At 35.7% G+C, this 23,063-nt stretch overlaps 2 protein-coding genes across 12 annotated transcripts in view; one reads left to right on the top strand and one right to left on the bottom strand.

Annotated features, from left to right (window-relative positions):
- inaE (inactivation no afterpotential E) overlaps positions 1 to 4,385 on the top strand; it is a 77,460-nt gene extending 73,075 nt beyond the window's left edge. For 6 of the 10 annotated variants that reach the window (XM_028182072.2, XM_028182071.2, XM_089730325.1 and 3 more), the window contains exons 13-14: positions 900 to 1,012; positions 2,168 to 4,385. In XM_028182072.2, coding sequence (XP_028037873.2) covers positions 900 to 1,012; positions 2,168 to 2,342 — 288 coding nt within the window. In that variant the 3' untranslated portion in view covers positions 2,343 to 4,385. Of the gene's footprint in view, positions 1 to 899; positions 1,013 to 2,060; positions 2,082 to 2,167 lie in introns of all 10 variants that reach the window. The other 4 variants (XM_028182066.2, XM_089730322.1, XM_028182067.2 and 1 more) reach the window with 1 other exon arrangement.
- Positions 4,386 to 5,770: 1,385 nt separating this feature from the next.
- LOC114248740 (spatacsin) lies at positions 5,771 to 21,699 on the bottom strand. Of its 2 annotated transcripts, XM_089730321.1 has the most exons (16): positions 21,461 to 21,687; positions 21,136 to 21,328; positions 20,388 to 20,802; positions 17,598 to 19,480; positions 17,354 to 17,524; positions 16,344 to 16,538; positions 15,978 to 16,260; positions 14,962 to 15,888; positions 14,553 to 14,713; positions 13,883 to 14,044; positions 12,695 to 13,231; positions 11,790 to 11,987; positions 10,255 to 10,509; positions 9,275 to 9,543; positions 7,166 to 7,312; positions 5,771 to 6,170 (listed from the first exon to the last, which is right to left on the bottom strand). In XM_089730321.1, exons 2-16 carry the CDS (start codon positions 21,310 to 21,312, stop codon positions 6,098 to 6,100), a joined length of 5,853 nt encoding a protein of 1,950 aa, XP_089586447.1. In that variant the 5' UTR covers positions 21,313 to 21,328; positions 21,461 to 21,687; the 3' UTR covers positions 5,771 to 6,097. The 2 variants fall into 2 exon arrangements, with proteins under 2 accessions (XP_089586447.1, XP_089586446.1); XM_089730320.1 differs by having other exon boundaries at positions 21,136 to 21,699.
- Positions 21,700 to 23,063: the final 1,364 nt, after the last annotated feature.

Here is a 23,063-nt window from a genome sequence, read left to right as displayed (position 1 = left end):
ATATATATATATATTTATCATTATCCGAAAAGCATATTATAGCAGGCTGAGCTCATAGCCCGCAAAATAGGCATTAAACAGTAAACAAGCATTTTGTGATCTAGGATCAAATTCTCTCACTAATGTTAGTTTATTTTTTAATTTTCTTTGTTTTTATAAAGAGTTGTTACTTGTTTATTCAGATGTATCTTCTACGAGGGTACAATCGCGCCGTCTTTTTCTTTTTTTAATGTTTGTTTTGTGCTTTAGTGTGAGTTGGACGTCACTATTTGTAGTGAAGACGTTAATTATGTTTTTTAATTGTTTTAACACGGTAGTGCATGCGTTCACCTTACTAACAATTTATTGTTTACTCATATTCCCACCATTACTTTGAATGTTCTGAATGCTTTTTATTTTATTAACTTTATCTTTGTCTTATCGTATTTACTTAAAATCAAGTCTTGTTAATAAAGTTGTTGTGTTTTAGTACATGTCATCGGAAGGAGACTGCATGACATAATTTTAATTAACCGGTTTTTAATTCAATTCGACAAGACGTGAATTAACATTTTTAAATAAACGTAGATTTTTGACTTCCGTAGAAATAGCTTGATTTTCAATTAACCTTATTGTAATTTTTAGTTGATTGTTTTATATTCTCATAAATAAAGTGCATATGCATAATAAACATAATAAACTAAACTAATATTAATGCAAATATCTGTTCCTTTTTGATTAACACTTGATAACCTATATCTGCGAATAGCTTATTTAAAAGTTTAATTTAGTATCTACAAAAAAACCCTCATTAAATATTTTGCTTAAAAATAACTTTTCGCTCATAAAATAAGTTTCAATTCGATTGGTAGAAAAGAAACTGCTTAAAACAATTATTTTATTTTATTAAACATTTCCAGGAGGCTGCGTTAGTGTCGCGGGATATATTCGTGCGAAGATTCTCGTCAGCACGACTTTTCACTGCGGGGCGGATCTTGCACATCGCTCGACGTAAGCGCATGGGGATCGAAAAGTATGTTAACCCTTCTGTTCTAAATTTCTTTTATTCTATAATTATGGTTCTAAATTTGAATTATCGTTCTATCTACCATAAACAAAAGCTGTATTTTACTTATAAATGACAAATTGACTAAAGCAAAGCTCTATACCACACTGATATCAAGAGAATATCGGTGTGTAAGGGATGGCAATGGAATCAGAGGTGTAAGGGGTGGCAATGGAATCACAGCTACTCAATAGCCAACCTCACCTGCCCGTGATGCACCTTGCTAGCTAACAGACGAGGCCCTGGCGACCGACCGATGGCGGTATAACCATACATACTAAGCTGTGTTTCTAAATACAAACAAATCAGGACATGGGCAGCAGCATGCCCTGAAGAAATGACATAGTACTGCGGTCACCAACCCGCCTGCCAAGCGTGGTGACTACTGGCATAACCGTCCCGATAGACAAAGCAAAAAATGAACGGCCCCCAGTCCCATAATAAAAAAAATGGTAGAGGCCTACATCTAGCAGTGGAGAGATACAGGCTGATGATGATCGGATATAGGGATGCTATCCTCAATTTAAAAGACACTACCAATCTTAACACATGAGCTTGAAATCTGAATTCCATTAATGCAGCTATATACACATGTTTGTTAGGATAGAACTAAACAGTTGTGAAAAACTTGTATTCAATTGTAACTTCGAACCTCATGTCGCAAAGTCAGTGGCGAAATTCACGCAGGTCACCAGGTTCGGTGACAGTTTAACATCAGGTAATCGAAAGCTCGCGTTTCGATCGAGGTTATCAAAAAAGCTTCAGGAAACTGAGTGCACAAACTCGTCTCCTGTGACACCAGAACAAACAATTATCTTTCTAAAATCATCGAATAACCTAATTGACTTTTATTGAAATAATAATGGTATAATTTAATCTATTTAGCTATTTTTAATATATGAGTTGTAAAATCACCTTAGTGAAAATGCTATTAACTATAATTGAATTAGATGTGATTGTAAAAAAGGCCTGTTAAATTAACTAAAAACTCCCTTTGATTCATGTCTGGTCACAGTAACGAGGGAGATGAAGAAAGGTAATTAAATATATTATAATTATAAGTGTATTAATTATATTGTTAAGCTTTATTTTCGTAAATAACGTAATCCCATTGTTGTCCAGAAAAGTGCGCACGCAAGAGCCAACATATGAGATGCGCTGGGCCTGTCCCGAAGACTTCATGGAGTTACAAGTCATGCCTCGCATGCTATTGGATCATCTGCCCGAAAACGTTCATCGCACCATTCAAACAATAATCGAGGAGAGACATACTTACCGCGTCACGCACATAGTTTAAGGGCACAATCATAGATGGCGCTGAATGACAGTATTCGTAAGTTTTACTTGCCAAATAGCAGCAGTTTTAGTTGAAAAGGAATCGCTCGAGGCTTGCCAATACCAAACTTATTTTGGGCAGGTCATCTCTGTTTGACCTGTTTTGTGACATTATACGTTTATATTCTCCTTCAAATCTCAATCATTTGGATTTATATTTTAGGAAACACTTTACCAAATTCTGATAACGTATAAAATAGCTTTGTATTTATTCTCCGAGTTTTCATGACATGTTATACTATTTCGTTCCTACATAACAACACTGTGTCGGTACGTTTAGTTGAATTTGATAAGTTGATCTGATTTTTAATAAGTTTTTCATTAAGACAATGCTGGCGAAACCAGTGAATGATTCGTTTATTTAGTTTAAGAAATGTGAGAAGACTGTGATGATGTTATAGAATGAAAACTTTATATTAAAAATAAGTGCAATGTATATGGGTCGAATGGAAATGTTTCTATTTTTAACTGTGGGTAATTCATTTTGTAAATAATTAGCGTACTGTTTATGTTTTGCCGTTTCGAGAATAATCGTAATCGTCCCGCGACATATCAATGTTTAACTGTTGCCCTGTAGTGTTACTATTGGTTAAAACGTTTTATTTTCAAACGTTTTGCGTTGGATTAATCATGTACATGATACATGCTCAAACAAAAAGCAAATCCGTGACGTTTGTGCGACAAACATCGAATAAAAATTCATTTATTTCTACGTCTGCCAAATTATAGTAGAACTTCCCGGTAAATCCATGCGGTAACTTCTACTGTTGTAGTAAGTGTGACTTACAAAAGCTACGAATAAGTACAATAACTAGTTATTAGATTAGCGTTACCAGTGTCAATTATGTAAGCATAATACTACATTGTTGTTAAAAGTAAACTATAGACGCTACTAAAATCTATTCCTTACATCGACTGTAGATTATACCTACAAAACGTCATTATGACGTAGAGAAGTTACAAAAAATTTAAATAGATTAATTTTGGTTACCATTTATAAAAGCATTGTTACAAATAAAATGAAAACTTTCAACAAACCGCCGGATCGGCCTACTCAAATTACCAATTACCGATTGAACTCATTTTATTTCATATGAAAATTGCATTTAATTTTCTTAACAATCGTATCCATCTTTTATAGTTTGTAGGGTTTGCTAGGGAACCCATAAGGCCGTTATTTTCTAATTTTTTTAGGCCACGTACACACCTGAACTTCGGGAGCAAATTTAGTGTGACTTTATAGAATTTTTAACACTTATCGACATTTCTATATGTATTATTGTAAATAGACTTATTTAGTTAAAGTTTTACATTCCAGTTTGTATTTTTTAGCCCTCAGTCCATTTATTATTTTGTTCAATGTGAGTGACGGACGCCAGATTACTATCGAATATTTTTATTGTAAAATAAATGAGTTTTATTACACGAGTTAGAGTTAAACTATTAAAGAAAGTATAGTTCATAATAAAACATAATCTCAATTTATTTAGTAACTGACGTTTCGTATAATACATATTTATATATAAATAGTAAAACGTAATTATGTTTTCTATTCATTTTTATAAATTCTATTGAATGAAATAGTTATATATTTATCTTTTAATAAATTACAGAATAAAATTATCGTCTCATTTTTGTGATTTTAGAGTTAAGTTCTTGGTGCTTGGCAAAAAAACCCATAGCTCAATAATAATGTTGCTAGATTTTTATTTTTCATGGAACCGGAATCTCAGACATACGTAAGTTTAACTAACCAACAAATGATGATGTAATATTTTTGTATATTGTAAATAGCGCTTCGGTAATCTCTGCTCTTTCATACGTTAGCAAATCGTACAATTTTATTTTTATTATTTCTATAAGTACTGTAATTTGTATTTATCAAGTATTAGAAGGACTGAGGTTCTTTCCACATGTACCCTAAATTAGGGCTTTGTAATCTCTCATCTATGTTCTTCAGTTGGATTCGTGTTAATTTATAATAAAATATTTTTTAAGTAAACAATTCATTTTTTTACTTTTTATTTTATTGCTTTGATGGATGAACAAGCTCACGACCCCACATGGCGTTATGTGTTCACCGGAGCCCAGACATAAATTACGTTAATATCGCCACCCACCTTCTACATACATGAGTTCTAAGTCTCCGTTTTTACAATACAACAGCTGCCCTACCCTTCAATCCGAAACGTATTACTTCACGACAGCGATAGGCAGGGTGGTGGTACCTACCCGTGTGGACTCACAAGAGGTCCTGCCACCAGTCATTACGAAACCTATAATTTTTTTCTTCTACCTACGCCGAAAATTCGGTTTTCCTCCCGCTGTACAGGGAAGAAAGTGTAACTTTTCCTCCCGCTGTACAGGGAAGAAAGTGTGACTTTTCCTCCCTGTGCGCATGCGCGTTAGTGTCTACGTCTGCTCTCACGTACCTAAAATTCTCCGCCATTGTTGTGCTCGGGTAATTTGCAATATTATGTTTAGTGTAAAAGTGAAATAAACAAAAGGAATAAAATTTAATAGTGAAGTAATAAACAAAGTTGAGATCATCAGACAGTTCTTATTCAATTAGTAGTAGTTTATTTAAAAATTAAATTAAGCAGTTAAATTGTTTTTTTATGAATATGGTACTCCGCCCCCCCTACCCCCGCCAGGGCTTCGCCCCTAGACCCGGCTCGGTACTCCGCGAACTTTCATCCTAGTAGGAGAATAATTTTTGTGGGTTTGTTTTTTATTGTAGTTTGTGATTCCACCACTATGGAAGTCAACCGTGAATCGTGGCAGTACGTATTTCAAATTTTCAATTTTTATCTTTTTAATAAAAAAAATGCGTCACTTTATTTACTTACATTGAATCATTCACATACCATGTCGCAGTTACGCAGCTACCATACATAGGGTATAGTTTCAATATTTTATAAAAAAAAAATCTCAAGGCATCGAGCGTTAGGCAACGCCTTGACTATGCTACTGATACTCGTGCTATCTTCGAAGGCATTAAAATTATGTACTGCTTTTAACATTGACATGTATGCCTGTGGTGCGGTGGCGTCATTTCTCAAATATTAAGTGTATTATTATCTATGGCGTCATTGTTAAACTTATGCGTCTTCTCTCTTGATTGATTATTGACAGTGATGTTTGACGTTTTGATACAGAGTAGGTTCCTTAACTCAGCCCTTAATACACATCTTTCCTCCAGTAGTAGTTTCTTTTTAGCTGGGTGATGCGTTAACCCAGTTTGAACTCTACATTAGGTAGGGTTTGTATATTTTATAAATGGTATATTAGGTATAATTAGGTATAATTTATAATACTTTAGGCTATAATATAGGCTAGGTATAATTTATAATACTATAAGGCTTTAGGTATAATTTATAATACAAATAATTCGATTACTTGGTTTATTGATCTCTTATTTTAGATACAGAAAAAAAATACAATTAATCAGTCCACTCGATAAATATCACAGGCGATTATTTTTATAATATCAACAATAATAAATGGTTACATTATTTCGATTATAATAATATCTTCTTTGTCCTTGTCATGTCCCACGCCATTTGCAACAGTCCCATCTTATTTGATTAATAATGTTTCGATTATATTTTAAGCATGCAATATTATCGCTTAAGATTAAATATGCAATATATTTTTTTAATACGTTGTTGAATCTAGTACTTTTGTGAGTGAGATAACTCAAATATTTATTTTATATCATCTACACAGATTACGGAGTTCAGTCATAGCTGCCTGCGATACGGAAGTCTTGTTTCTCTCTGTTTTATATCTGCAAAATCGTAAACGTTTATCATTTTTTAAATGAAATATAAGAATAAAAACTATCACTTTTTTTTTTAGTACAGGCAAAGATAGTTACAATGTGTATGTTTATAATGATCGAGCTAGTGTCACCTTCACATAGACACAAACAACATATCGTAAATATGTATGTCCGCCAACATATTACAAAATTATCGAGCAATATTCAATTCTTTCGATTGAATAAAGTACCTAAAAATTAAAAAAAAAAAAAAAATAATTAAAATAAAATTTTAAATAAGAATTAAACAAAATTTCTTAAATAAAGATAAATTAATTATTTCAAATATGATTTCTATTAACTAAAGACATTGTTTCAAAATTTTTGACATTTTATGAACGCGCAAATTAAATTTTTTAGAAAGCTTAGTGTTAGAAAGCAGTTTTTTTATTTACACATGATTACTTATAAACACATAATTACAACATTAATTACTTTAAAAAAATACTTTATCGTGTGTCTATCAATGTTCTTATTTATGAAATGAAGGTAGATAACAAAAAATTGTCAACATATCCACTACTAGTATAACAGGATGAACACTGTTGTGTCCTGCTTCCTGCTTTCTTTTAAGAGATTTTATGGCCTGGTAACTGAGACCTTAAAGACTTGTCTTATTTAAATTTATGTTCTTATTTTTATGAAGAAATGAAGTGAAATTAAATGAAATGAGATCAGATGATATGGGATGAAGTATAATCTCAATAAAATGGTGGTCATTTACTGAGATTTTTTCAGTGGACTTTTTGGAGGATACCTAGAAATTACGTCCAGCGGGTTTGTTTCATTTTCCCAAATTTGTGCACTTTCACAGATATTAAACAGTTAATAAGCCATCATTATTACACATTTAAATATGAAGCAACAGTAAATAGACAAAATAAAACAAATCACACAACTTTACTCCTCGCGTTCCCGCCAAAAAGTCCTCGTGTCCTGCTATAGACAGTAAAGTTCGGTACCTGCTGAGCATGTCGTGCGCCACGTCGGGCCTGTAGGCGACCATGTCCCGGAGGTAGGCCTGGTCGTTGCACAGCGCGCGTCTGTAGGCGAGTTCGCGCCACGCCTCCCCGCTGCGTCCGGACAGCAGCACTAAACCCTCCATGAAACTAAAATCCTTTAAAATTAGACCCGGCAATATTCGAATTCAACTCATCACACATCGTCTTCCCGCATTAAAACTGTATAATCTCAAAACTTATTAAATTTTACAGGAGAGTGTTTTAAAGGTTTAACATATTATATTTTTAATATTAATCATCTTTGCAACATTTATTTGTTAGTTTTTACCAGTTACGTTATCTGTCTTTTAAAGTAAGATAAAGTTATGTATTCATTTTGTTAATACTAATCAAAATATAGGTAAACTAAAAAAAAAACTAAACTACGCTCTTTTGACAGTATTTATGAGAAAAATACTGGTGATACCAAATGATTCCGCATATTAACTCAATTTCGAATATTTTTGGAAATTGTACACTTTTAGTGCGAAAAGACGACATGTTAATTCAAATAGATATCTTTAAATACCTAATCTAAACATTATGATCGTGAATAATTTATTTGAGTGGTGATAAAGGGACCAACTGCACCGGCATCCCGCCTGTTCTTGACACGAAGTAGTCAAGCGGTCTGGTTGCAAGCGGGGATCGATTGTTATACAAGGCAATTGAAATTTCAACTGTATGTCGCAAGTGAATAGGGGTATTTATGTGGTCAATGCACACCGGTACTCATTTAATACAAGATGGACCTTACGAGCATTCAACTAATAAAAATATATGCAAACGAAGCTATTGGAAAAACGTTTTTCTTTTTGACGTGATAACTTCTTATAAATCGATGAACACCGACTGCACGCACGAAAAAGTGTCACGTTCCGCCTGAGCCTGAGCGTGCAAGCGAGAGCGCGGAACCAGCGATAGAGAGGCACGATCGGCTCAAGCGTAAATTTATCGAAAAAATTTTAATTTTCTAATAACTCAACTCCTCTTTTGTGTTAAACAAAATAATGATAATTTAGTGATAATAATTCAATTCAATTCATAAAACTATGCAATTTCTCATCAATGTTTCTTTATGACGTTATCACGTAAAACTATCGTCCGTAAACCGATTTTGCAGACAACCAATATATATTTTTTTGAAAAAAAGTTAGATCTGACCTCGTATTTCTGTTATCTAGACATGTTTTAGTTACGTAACTTTATGCTGCTATTCAGAATTACAATAACAAACTAAAAAAGCTACTATTATTCATTTTTATCTTTAGAAATAAATATTTTATATCGTCACAATATTTTAACAGCTTTTTACTAAATGTAATATGATTACAAACGTTGTTTTTATTTGACTTTCGAGAGTCTCAGACATAATTAAAATTACCATTACGATTTAATCTAACGTTTCATTATCTTAATTTTATTTTATCCGGCGTTTCGAATAATTTATAGTTTTCGCGGCAGGCAAAAGCAAACAGATTTTCTTGACCTTCCTAACGATAGATATATGTATTAGTTTTCTCACAGTAAGAAAAAAAAACTAGTAGGTGAAACTGAAGGTCATTTACGTATTCTTATTATATAGACGAGTGAAAGAGTTCATGATTCAACATCACGTTGACATCACGAAGCGATTGCCGCTATAAGAGATGGTGACCCTCATAATCAGAGAGCGAGGCTACATAAGCTATATTGTCCGTTAACGCTATCAGAATGTGACATATGGATCCTGATGGGAAATTAAATATATGAATAACACAACTGGTGGTAGGACCTCTTGTGAGTCCGCACGGGTAGGTACCACCACCCTGCCTATTTCTGCCGTGAAGCAGTAATGCGTTTCGGTTTGAAGGGTGGGGTAGCCGTTGTAACTATACTTGAGACCTTAGAACTTAAATCTCAAGGTGGGTGGCGGGTTTACGTTGTACATGTCTATAGGCTCCAGTAACCACTTAACACCAGGTGGGCTGTGAGCTCATCCACCCATCTGAACAATAAAAAAAACATTTGTGTTTTTTTTAACTTTAAAAACCAAATATTTGCAATACGATTATTTGCTAAAACGCTTACCTCAGATATTCGCTGACCAGTCTATACGTTTTTTCGGTAGTTCGATTCAATATAAGTCGCGTAGGAGAAGCGTTTAGTAAGGATATTTGTAAGGCAATTTGCTGCGCTAGGGCCGCCATTTCGCCAGCGAATCCAGTACATCCGCCCTGGAGGTACAGCTCCGCCGCGTCCGTGCAATGGTTCAGCGCGGTCTCGAGGAGCAACCTCGTCGAGGTGTTGTCGTGAATCAACAGCCAGGTCGGCGGTTGGAAGGGCTTCTTCGATACCAACTGAAGGCAAACGAATACTGTAAGGTCTATGGTAGTCACGTGAATCAAGATCAAGCAGTCCTTTCACGTAATGCCTCAAGCTGGGTTGCCACAATCGTATTGTTGTCATGTAACTCAAGGTCGTGAACTTGCCTATACATTTATGTATGTAACTAGACAATAGAATGTTTAGGAAAAATATCATCTCATATATCGAAAACTCATCTACACTTTATATCTATATGGACAAAGACAACATATTTAGTTAAATACCATTTTCTCCTGTTTTCTTTTATTTTTTTATTAACTACTAGCGACCCGCCCTCGCTTCGCTTCGGAAACTGTAATTTATTATTGATTTCTCCACTATTTAATGGATGGTTTTATACATACATATAAACCTTCCTCTTCAATCACTCTATCTATTAAAAAAACCGCATCAAAATCCATTGCGTAGTTTTAAAGATTTAAGCATACATAGGAACAGATATAGGGACAGAGAAAGTGACTTTGTTTTATACTATGTAGTGATTTACCAGCTTGAGTTTTATTAAAGAAAATATTCCAGAATTTTTTTTTCATCAAAATATCAATTACAGAACAAAAGAAAAAATGTGATTCAAAACATTAATCAAAATCTTGAGGTGCCTGTGAATTTGGACGAATTTTTACGATTAAGCGCGAACGCTAGTTATTCGAAATGAAGAAAAGTAAATCTAGCAAGTCACCTACCCTGGCGGCATCCAAAGCCATTTTTTCTAAATCCTCAATCAAGTTCAATGCCTGTTTCTTCTTGACGCCGGCCGCCTCGGCGTACATGTTGAAGTGTAGGGCGACCATTATGTACGTGTCGGTATCGCCCGGACAATGGTTCTTCAGGAAATCGAGCAGGCCTTGTTTGAACTCCGCTATTTTATCGGGTTGCTGCCCTAGCATATAATCGAATTGACCGAGAAGATATTCGAATTGGTGATTGTCTCTTAGCGCCTGAAAAGTTCCCAAATTTTAATTTTTTTTTTAATTTCGAAGATTTTTTTATCTTTTGAAAATAGTGCAGCCGACTTAACTTAATAGGTGTGTGGCTCTAAAAAGATTTAAAAAAAAAAAATTGCTGAGAAACGTTAATCGGCAGTTTATTTTAGTGTTAGATACGTACATTTTACACCAAATACATTAACGCTTAATAATAAAAGTAGGTTTAGTTTTATTTTAACTATAAATTGTGTTATTTTTACCTGCATTGTAAATGCCGTTCGTGAATGTAGCAATTAAGCGCTATTCAGATCGAAAAATTAAATCCTTATTCTAATTTAGCTTTTTTCTTTTTTTTATTCTTTATCAGAGCCATACACCTATTAGGTCAAGTCGGCTTAATTTTGTTAAAGCTTATAATTGTATCTCAAGGTGAGCAGTGACATTTCGTTTTTAGCGGGTTATGACACAAAATTTGATCAGCAGTGATGTGTAATCTATGCTCCATCAGGGTAGTCTACACGATGAAGTGGATGGACGCGAAATGTTGATGAAATAATCGAACAGTGTATGTATCCGCGGTACCTGTTCAATTTGCCGATTTAATTATTAGAAATATAGTGTAGGTACTGCATTTAAATTACAGCACAGTCGTAACACTTTAATGGAACATTTCAGCAATTATACCCATTGCACTGTGGTTTGTTATTTACTTCTCGACCTAGCGGGAAACTGACTCAGAATAAGTTAAACGCACTATTCCATAATTACTTTTGTTTTGGATGTATACCTACATTATCGTAATATTAAAAAAAAAGCAGAAAACGACGCTAGGCACAAGACTAATTATATTACTATAACGATTATGTTAAAATTAGATCGGCGCGCGAATCTCGTCGACTGACGTCAGGTGTGTCACCTGCGTGTTTGGGAATTCCGATTGCGCCCGATGACACCCGAATGCGGTTTGGTGTGTCAGTGTTGCAAGCTTTCTTTTATTTATTGCTTAGATGGGTGGACGGACTCACAGCCCACCTGGTGTCAGGTGGTTACTGGAGCCCATAGACATCTACAACGTAAATGCGCCACCCACCTTGAGATATAAGTTCTAAGATCTCGGTATAGTTACAACGGCTGCCCTTCAAACCGAAACGCATTACTGCTTCACGGCAAAGATAGGCAGAATAGTGGTACCTACCCGTGCGGACTCACAAGAGGTCCTACCACCAGTAATCTACAGTACCATAAACATTTTCTCTTTTGTTTTTGTATATGAATACGAAGTTGTGTCTGACCTGGAATATATAAGCGCACTCTGTGTAGCGCGCGAGGCCGGTCAGCAGACGCACCATAAGGCGCCACGAGCGGGCCGCCAGCAGCCGTGACGTCAGAGCCTGCGCCGACCGCACCGTCACCGCCACGCCCTCCGTGTCGCACGCGCACGAGAAGCACTCGTGCGCCATCACCAGCAACTCTATCGCTATTATGTTCACCTTCGAAAATACACGAACTTTTAGTAGTAGTAGTCATTTTATTTTTGCAACTGGAAAGCCAAAGGTGTCATACCATACAGCCTAATCTTTTATATACATATATATTTAATTATAATATGAAGTGAAATGAAATGAGATGAGATGATATGGGATGAAATATAATCTCAGTAAAATAGTGGTCATTTACTGAGACATTTTCAGTGAACTTATTGGATGATCCTGAGAAGTTACCTCCAGCAGCTTACACGAACTTTCATTTGGTATTTGTAAACGGGTATTCGTTAATATAATTTTTTTATTAGTCCAAATATAGCAAAGAAGTCTGAAATTCAAGTATAATTGTAAAGCCTTATTACAACTTGTTTAACTAGGTGAAGTTGTATGAATGGTCATAATAAAGTATATTATATTACTCGTAGCACAAAGAAACCTGTAGCATATTAATGATATTAATATTTTTTTAAAAGTAATGTAACTTTAATCGAAACTGGCATGGTTCCGCTATAGTACTAAAATACCTTCGTATAGTTACAAGCTGATTTCGACGTATCGCATACCATGCACAGCTCACGAAGAATCTGTATATTGACTGTGATATTATTAATCAACAGTCACGCGGTACTTTCGCATAATGAAGTATCAAGTTAGAAACGTCCTTCCGATATACAAATATGACAATAAGAACGAAAAAAATTAATTCCACATACCTGTTTCGATGACAATTTGGCACCCTTCGTTATCTTCCTAACGTTCGATTTGACCTCGTATCGGACGTGCACGTTATTCCTTGTTATAACATCGAATAAATTCCTCCGGGAGTCGCGGGTCAGCTTGTTACCGGCGCTGTAGACCGTCGACACGGAATACACGGACTCAGTTTCCGCAGACAGTAAGGTACCTTCGCCCGTCAATACCGAACCCGCTTCCTCTCCCTCAACGTGCTGATATTCTTCATCTATCAAAGTCTCGACGTCAAGACAACTATCGTCTAGAGCGTTCTCTGGAACTCTCGATACAGTCGTCGCTTTGTATATCTTCTGGAAGGCTATTAGGTGATCGAGTATCAGCCTGCCTATTTGGCTACAAGCGTCCGGCCTCATGTTTAGGAACATCTCGATGTCGGAGTTGATCGCGTAGCCCCATAGTGTGTATTGAAAGTGCTCCTTTTGTCTGAAGGTTGACGTCTTGACCAGATGCGGCGATATGATCGCTGCTACCATCTCCCGGCAAAGGTATTCTGCTACCTAAAGTCAGTGAAGTTCATAAGAAGCCGAGATTATAATATATTTAATGGCATGGATTCGAGTTATTAAAGCCAAAAATACCTATTATTTTTATTTTAAAAGTGTAACACAACCATCGAAGTGTAGTTGATTAATATGAAATTGCTTAAGAAACGTAATCTATTTATAAAAAAGGAAATGTATGTGCATATTCATCTAAAACTCGAGAACCGTTTGATATTGATATTAGGGGCGACATAACCACTACGACGAACATACATACTTATATTAGTGTCAGATAGGTTAGCAATGATTTTTATCTTTTGAACCCTAGGTCAAGTTAATAAGAAATTTAAATATAATGAAGAAAGTATGTGTGCTTGTATATTTACCTATTGTTATCGTATGTAGTTTTTTTTTTTGCTTAGATGGGTGGACGAGTTCACGGTCCGTTGGTGTTAAGTGGTTACCGGAGCCCATAGACATCTACAACGTATATACTGCCACCCACCTTGAGACATGAGTTGCAAAGTCTCGGTTAGCTTTCTCAATCATCTTATGGCCTTTATGCTCTAATATGCAAAATTGCATTTTGTTTCGGGCGAAACCGCGAGTGGAGGTAGTTAGATAAAATAAAATAAAAAAATTAATGCACACCGCATTTCAGTTTACCTGTTTAGTGGGGATGTTGAATGTTCTAAAAACGAGATTCGCCAACGACAGTCGCGCTCGGCCGCTCACGAAATTTATAAAATCGAGGGCTCGATTCTGATACTTCAACACCGACGAGTAGTCCCAGCCGATTTGCAAAGCTATACGGAAGTAGCTGGCCACCTGGTTGATTACAAAGCCAAAAGGGTTTTAAAGGTTTAAGGGTTTTAAACAGTAGTGCGTATATCGTCGCAGGGCGGTGGTCTTTTTTTTTTAATTTTTTTATGACCTGGTAGCTAAGACCTTTAAGTCATGTCTTATTTTAATTTATATTCTTAATTTTATGAAAAATGATAACATGGAATGAAATGAAATGAAGATGATTAATTTGAGACATTTATCAACTGGGATGAAATTAAATGACATAGGATGAAATATAATCTCAGTAAAATGGTGATCATTTATTGAGATTTTTTCAGTGGACATTTTGGAGGATCCCGAGAAGCTGCATCCAGCGACTTTGTTTCATTTTCCCACATTTGTGCACTTTCACAGATATTAAACAGTTAAAAAACCACCGTTATTACACATTTAAACCTGATGAAACACTAAATAGACAAAATAAATCAAATCCCACAACTTAACTAATCGTGTTCCCGCCAAAAAGACCAAGGGCGGTAGGCATGTTTACCTGTTTGGCTAGAGACAGGCCGCTTCGCACGGCAAGGGCGTCCAACGCGGACAGCCGGTCGGCCTCTTCGCGGGCCGCGAGGTGCGAGCTGTCCGGAGCATTCATTTGTTTCTCTTGTATGACTACGAGCTCTTCAAAACTCGCGTCGGACACACCTGAAACTGATTTAATGTTCATTAAATTAGGTGGAACGCTTTAGTGGAAGAGGTTGACCTAAAAATAAATGGATGGACTGCATCGATATGTGTAAGGGGGGAGTGAGCGAAGAAATCGTATATGATAAAGGAGTATGGAAGGAGAAAACATGTTGCGCCAACCCCAGGTGACTGAGAGAAGGGTAGGAGAATGATGATGATCATAAATTAGGTAGGAAAAAAAGTCTTGACAAATTATCTGTAAAATGGCTTACTTGACAGTTTGTTTTGCAAAACCGGAGACGATATCACTAATCTCAATTCTTGGGGTAGCTCGTAAGGCGAGCACGTTCCTTCGGCCAGCTTCAGGCTGGATCTCAGGATTTGGACGGGGCACGGCGGCGGCCGGTACCTGAACTCCGGCTGCGTTTTGAACAGCGTAGACAAACGGAATGCGTCGACGATGAGTCTGAGCTCCAAGAGCTGGAAGATCACCTTCCGCCAACCGTCAATAGCTTCGGGCTCCTCGAGTAGGACCGTGTTCTCGATATTACCGACATCCGATTCGACTTCGATCTCGTTTAACGTCATCGAGAAGGGCCTCTCCGAGTTCGAGCTCCCAACGTTGTTCGAGACGTTTCTATCTTTCTGTCCGGTCGCTATGAAATGTAACGTGTTCGCATAATTGTTCAAGAATATGCTGTTCGGTTCGGTTTTAAAATATGCATTCCACATTGAATGTTCGATTTCTTCGCGCAAACGACCGTACTCTAAATTCTCTTCGAACCAATTCATGATGATCTTTAGGGAATAAAATTTCTGAACGGGATCTTTTATCTTCGCCGAGTAGTCCAAGAGGAAGTCTACCGCGTCTTTGAAAGTTACGCCTGCCCTTTTAAATGCTTCACTGCATTCCGCTATAAAGAGTGTCAAATCTTTTTCCTCGATACCATCATGTTTTTGCAGTAACATTTCATATTTATCTGTCCATTCCGCGATCAATATCTTGTTGATCGATAAGTCCGACAGTTTCGCTATTTTAAGTGCCACGTCATAATTACGATTCGAAGTGTACACGTCGATGCTCTCACAAAGATGCTGTTTAAAATCGTCTTCGAACATCCTCGAGATGTTTATGACGAATGACGTCTCCATAGATATCTTAAGGATTTCGAAGAGAGTGATGAAATTCGGCGACGGCACTGAAAATTAAAAGACGCGATCTTATTTAGATTAAATATGTGGTAAAATATTGAACTGACCATAAACAAAAAGTGTTAGTGATAGTCACCTAAAAAGTCTTTTCCGAATTCCGCTTTAGCCAACAATCTCAAGAACTCTCTTTGATGGTAGGCGCTGTCAAAGTTTTCGCTGATCGCAATCTTGATTAAGGAGACCGCAACGCGCTGGAGAAATTCTTTTGACATTTGCCACGACAACCTGTTGGACTCCACGCTATATTTTCGTTGACAATGCAGAATAAAGCTCGTTAAAAGCTTACTAGACTCCAAATCAAAATGATGTTTTCTTATGCAGCGATACAGAAAACCGGTGAGGAGTTTAAGTGGGCTGTCCTAAAAAAAACCGATATTTTTGAATTTATCATATCTAAACGACCTTTGTGGATGATGCAGTTTTTTTTTAACGTAATCCTTACCGGCATAAATATGATCATAGATTCGTGCAGAGTAGTAATGTATCCTTCGTACAAGCACAGTTCGGCCACCCGTTGGAATTGTTCAGCAGATGAGCACTGCTGACCAATTATCTGTTGCATGTCGTTCGATGCGCGTTTGGTGGGTCCCATTGAAGACAATACCCATTGCGCCCACAGAACGTCCACGGCGTTTGGCTGTCGATTTCAAACAAAACAAAAGCAATTTAGCACGCTATTTAACGTGGTATGGACATGTGACATCGAAAGACTTCTCATCACCGGCAAAGTGGAAGAAAAGAGACCTAGGGGGCGTAGTCCCATGCGCTGGTCCGATCAGATTAAGACGACTTTGGAATCCAGCATCAATGTGGCTATCCACTGCGCGGAGGACAGAAGTGAATGGAGGAACATAGTCCTAACAAAAGTGCTCAGTAAAGGTCACGACCCTCAGAACTGAGGAATACGACGCACGGAGGAGGAGGACATGTGATTACTGAAGCAACTGTTTGATCATGTTTTATCACTGGTGACGTCATTTTACCTCATTTAAAAATAGTTAATTATTGTTCGATATTTTCTTCGGTTTTCGCGTAGTCACAGACATAATTACAACTACTTTTACCGTTTAATCTCGCATTTTTTATTGTTATTATTTTATTTTAACAATGGACAAACATATCAGAGGAAGTGTAATTGTAGCCTTAGGGGTTAATAAATTAAAGAGCGGACGGTTAGCGTGGTATGGGCATGTATGGAAATCGTAGTGCAAGGTAGAGGGGGAAGAAGTCGACCAAAGAATACATGGATGGAGTGTGTGTGAATGACGATATGGGAGAGAGAGGAGTGAGTGTTGAGATGACGGCTGATAGAAGAGAATTGAAGAGAAAAAATAGCTGTGCCGACCCAACCTAGTGGGATAAGTTGGAGAAAAAGAAGGAGACAGAAGCAATTTAGCAATTTTATTGAAACGTTTTTTTTTAGCATTTGAAGGTATTTTTGTTTATACATACTTCGTAACAACTGGCTATTAGTACGAGGAGCGGCTCTCGACACAGATCAGCAGCTTTTAGCAGCGCAGCCGGAGGATCCTCTGGGCCGTGACACGCGGCCGCCACCTCCCACAGCTCCCGGCCCAAATACGCATTGAATGTTCCTTCCAGTCCGCCGCTCGGTTTTATATTCTAAAAAAAAAACATACAAATATTTTATATCATTTTAAACTTTAATAACAAATTATTGAAAAAAAAGGCTTACAATTTCGACCGAATTCAACCTAGATAGCCGCCTCTGACCATTCGTCGGAGACTTTAATTCCTTATCGGAACAATCTGTTTCCGTATTCTTGTGCAGCATAATATGCTTTAAGTGTTCGGCATACGAACGTTTTTCAAATTCTTGTGATAAATGCAGCATCTGCTGTAAAGGGTATCGGAGCACGTCTCCGAACAATAGGAAATTGAACCACGAATTTGTTTTGATGAACTCCCTGAGTTGCATTTCCGGAAGTGGTAAATTATGGAGCATAGCGAATTTCACCATTGTTTGTGATTCGTATAACACGAACGACATGTCCAACTTGCCCTCGTTTTCCTGCTTCACTTTCAAACTGTGAAGTGTTATCTCCTCTAAATGCTTCAAAATATCTTTGGCCACATCGTCGTTACTTTGAATGAGTTTGGTCATGTACTCGTTGACCGTTTTATTGGCCTTCTCTTCGGACACTCCGTTCCTTACTAAATAATTCTTTATCATATTCGCAGCAGATACGTGGACCCTGCATCTTGTTGGATTACACCCGATCATTGCTACGAACGAAACCGCACAAGCTGTAAGGGCCGGATCGGACCAATTCTGTAAAGCCAGAGCGTGCGCTTCACAACAAGCGCTTTTGATGCTCTTATCTTGCAATCGGTTGTATGTCTGGTATTGCTGAGCCACAAAGGCTTGACTGGCGTTACAAGGCCGATACTGTTTTAAATAATAAAGGTGATTCAACTTAGCGACGTAGCCAAATCTTTTCATTAGCTTTTCATTTGCAAAGTCTGGCATTTCTGTTCCTTTTTGAGATAAGGCTTTTATACACGCTGCTTTGACGTCTACATCATTGGACAGCAAACTACCGAGGCTTCGCCTGTCAGGTTTATCAGCAAAGAGATTGTTTGTGGTCTGGTTAATCAATTGGAATTCAAATATTTTTGAAACGTCCAATCCTCTGTATCCGGACAGTAGCTGGTACACATTCACATCTTTTGAATCATACATTTGATTCACATCTGAGTATTTTTTGTAAACGCTGTGCAAATGGGGAAGTTTGTCTTTATATATTTTATTTGGTAAAACAAAATCTGTAAAGTGTAAATAGTCCTCTTTGGAAAATATATCAAACAATCTTGTAGAATCCTCCAACAAGATCATTCCTAGGACTAGGTGAGGATTGGCTGTAATGTAATCATGAATATTGTCTTTGGCTATTTGCTCGCATGTCTTGTATACGGGAAGGACGTGACTTTGTCGATCGGAAGTTTGTTCAATGCTTTTAAATAAAAGCCAAAGTTCTATACAATCCTTTGCTTCCTGCTCCACACCAGACAAGTCCGTGTCTAAAATGTGGCCTTCCACACACATAGTCAATACTTTATACAGTTTATTCTTCACACAATACTTTGCCAACTGTACATAAAAATGTTGTTTAGTTATGGTAGAACAAGATTCGGTGAAAATGTCATCTACTAATTTCAAATTCTGAGTATGGGCAAGTCTCGAAATGATTTGATACAAATCATCTCGTTCGTCATCATTTACAATACCATAAGAACAAAGTGTATCATAAATGCACATTTTAGTGTAAGCGTAACATTTGCTTACAGACACGCTGGCTATCATTTCGTGTGTAATCGACCAATGACGAAAGATTTCATCCAAATTTTCTAGGACTTTAGTGTCGAAGCCAGTAGTGTCAACATTGAGTAGCTTCTGGACAAAGCTTTCGTTGTTGAAAAAATTGTAACGAGCATTCTTGTCTCGTACCACTTCCGACAGCTGAACATTTATCCAACGGATCAAAATCATTGCTTTATTCTTTTCTACAAGATAACTCCACATTTCTTCAGGCGAGGAAAATTCCAATAAAGAAAATTCTGAAAAGTTTATAGATACGTCAGTTACATCATTATCGTCGTCAGCCTAAAAATAACGATATACAGGAGGCCAAGGTTCAATTACTAATTTCTGAACAAATTTTTTATCATGTTTTTTTAGAACTTTTTTTATGTGACAATTTTTTTAGTTTAACCCTTATTATTTAAATAAATTACACTCTAAAAAGTAGCCATAACAGAATTTACATTTGACATATTATCTCAACAAAAGTTATATTATTTTAAATGGTACAAACCCCAATGTACATATTTATAAATCTCATCTCGTGTTAATGAAAACTTTTTTTTGACGTAATTTACAGACTCACAGTATTTACACAATCAAATAAGTCTATTATGTATTACTGGATGTAGTACTACTAGATCTATCGCTTCCGAAAAATAATGCTGATGGTAAAACTATTGTTAATAATTATTCAAAAAAAATGAAAGTAAAAAAATATACATTTTTATTAAGTAGTCTTGGTTACGGGACTTCAGTAATAATTAGCCATTAGTTGTATTACCTAAAATTTACAGCAATATGTTACTGATATGGTTATTGAGCAACCTGATCAATTTTAAAGATTATAAAATGTAGAAGATATGTTCTCATGATATATCACCATCTAATGGACAGCAGGGATGCTTTCTATCAGATGTTCCTGCATGCTGGGCTGCTTTTCAAGGCAATTAAAATAAAAGACTCAGAATATGGCCTACTACCAGTACTTACCTAGGATTCAAGCCAGTATCAGATCTTAAAAATAATCATATATGATTTGGCCTTTTTTTTCACAGTACACTCATATACATGAAAACTGTACATTTGTCTATCTCATGAGGAAAACATAAATCACATTAAGTTCTACGAAACTCATTCAAGTATCAAATAAACAATACAAACCAAATGATTGAAAAAACAATGCAGTTGCAATTTTAGTTTTCCAAGAAACAGGATATTTCTCAATGTTTTCTATTGTTAATGCTTTCACTTCACTCTCATTTACAAATATTCTATCCTTCCCTGTGCCAAACACTTTATTCTGTTTATAAGTGCCATCAATCTGAAATGACTTTTCTAAATATCTTAGTAAATTCCAATGTCGCTTGAATTCTAACCATTTTGGAATGTTTTCACTCAACATGTCTTTTGATATCTTTTCTAATTGTTCCACAAGAAAATCCCTGTATTCTATTGCACTTGAAGTTTCAGCAAGAGACATCAGATGTTCTTCTGGGTTTATTTTAACTTTGTTTAATACATGGAGAACTTTAAATATTTGTTTTCTTAACAGCAACTGGACAGTCCATACTTTCACCTGTGATTTAAATTATATAATATTAAGGCATAGCAATTTCAGGTTCTCGTTTAATAGTACCAAATTTATCTTATACTTAATGTCTTTATATGAGCAAGTAAACTGATATTAAGCATGTGAGGGATACTTGTCATACAAGTACTTAGTACAACTAAATGTGTGAACCTACATATTAAATTGTCTGAAAAAGCTACAATTACACTTCTGAAGTAAGTACTTACACAGAAAATGCAATGAGCAAAAAGTTGCACACTATTACCTTAAATAGAATTCATTTAAAACCTATAAATAAGAAAAGAAGATCATATCATATATTTTCTAAAATAAAATTACCTCTGCAATAAACCAATCTCGGGCACTTTCCTCATTCCAACTGTTTTTTTCCATCAAATATTTGATAGCTAGTGCTATATGAGTGCCTTTAGCCGCTGCTTCTCTAACAACATCTCTAGGTGATTTTTCTTCCCAGCACGACCATATTACTTTTTCATTTTGATTTAGGCCCTCCATTTTAGTTTAAATTGCACTATTACACATAGAAATGAAACACCTTGTAACTAAATAACTACTTTGATTGTATAGCAAGGACTAACATACAATGGGTAGTGCCGAAAACAATAATGAAATTAGAAAACACAAAATCAAAACATTTACATACTTAAATTCCAATAGAACTGTATTACATGAAGCGGGTATTTGGTATCATAAATTCGGATTTAATTGAAACGATTAAAGTCTTGTTATTTTTTTAATTAAACAAACACTACAGAGTCTACAGATCTGTCTAACTGCTTATATAGGTACATTAAATAATCATTAAATAGTATTTATATATAATTAAATCACATAATCTTCACTTCAATTTTATGAACAAAGCCTTGTTATAAGTGTATAATCTATGCTTGTTATTCTTGTTATCATAAACTTTTTTTAGGGGATTTTACGATCTGGTAACTGAGACTTTTAAGTCACGTCTTATTTTAATTTATATTCATATTTTTATGAAAAATGATATTATGGAGTGAAATGAAATGAAAATGATTAATTTGAGACATTAATCAACTGGGATGAAATCAAATGAAATGAAATGAGATGATATGGGATGAAATATAATCTCAGTAAAATGGTGGTCATTTACTAAGATTTTTTCACTAGACCTTTTTCGAGGATCCCGAGAAGTTACGTCCGAGCGACTATGTTCCATTTTCCCACATTTGTGCACTTTCACAGATATTACACAGTTAATATGCCACCATTAGTACACATTTAAACCAGAAGAAACACTAAATAGACAAAATAAAACAAATCACACAACTTCACGGCAAAAAATCATCATAAACTTTAAAGGAACAAATTACGCAAATTGTAAACTATTTATTTATTTATTTATTTAAGGATTACCAACAGGGTTTACAGTAAGACATAAAATAGCATTGACATGTATAGAGCAATAATAATTGATAGCTGCAACTCTAATTAGAGGCAATCACAGCATGCATTACATGAACAGATTTAACAATACTAATAATAATAATAATAATAAAACAAAAGAAAGACAACAAGGACAGCAATACCCAAGTATTCAGACCAAGGCTGAGGCTGAGGTTCCATAACAACTTTTTATAATTTTGTTCCTGAATATTGGAAGGGAATCGCCAAATATGTCAAGGTTTTCAGCTTTACTGACTAGATTATTATAAAGGTTAGTTAGACGAGGAGCAGGTGAGTGCAGTAAATTGGTTCTGCTAAAGCGGGTGCTGAAAAGAGCACCGCTCATAACTTTTTCGTGATTTGGACAATTTTCTACGTGATAAAAAGTTTTCTTCCCAGGAGGCAGTGCAAAATGCTTTCACTCAGTTTGTAGAATCTAGATCACCAGAGTTCTATAGCAAAAGCATAAATGACCTTCCTATTAGATGGTAGCAATGTATAGATAACAATGGTAGATATTTTAATTAAATAAATATTTAAAAATAAAAGGTTTTTAAATTTTTCAGTACAAATCGGCACTTTAACGCTTAATATATTAATTTAACATATTCAATCATTATTTAAAATCTGTCACAAAGTGAAATACGTTTTTAAAATACTGTTTTCTTTACAATACCTGTCTATAAAAAGACTAATCCTTTTCGTACAAAATACTCATTAATCTAGAACTGTTTTGATAAAACGACTCCATATTATATTGTTTTAACCAACGTCGATACGTTGCTAAGACAACAAAAGCAGTACAACTAAAACAAACAATACCTACATTA

Source organism: Bombyx mandarina, chromosome 10, assembly GCF_030267445.1.
Source record: "Bombyx mandarina strain Sakado chromosome 10, ASM3026744v2".
In the NCBI taxonomy this organism is placed as follows: domain Eukaryota; kingdom Metazoa; phylum Arthropoda; class Insecta; order Lepidoptera; family Bombycidae; genus Bombyx; species Bombyx mandarina.
The sequence above is the reverse complement of the archived record's forward strand: the minus strand, read 5'-3'. Positions and strand labels throughout refer to the sequence as shown.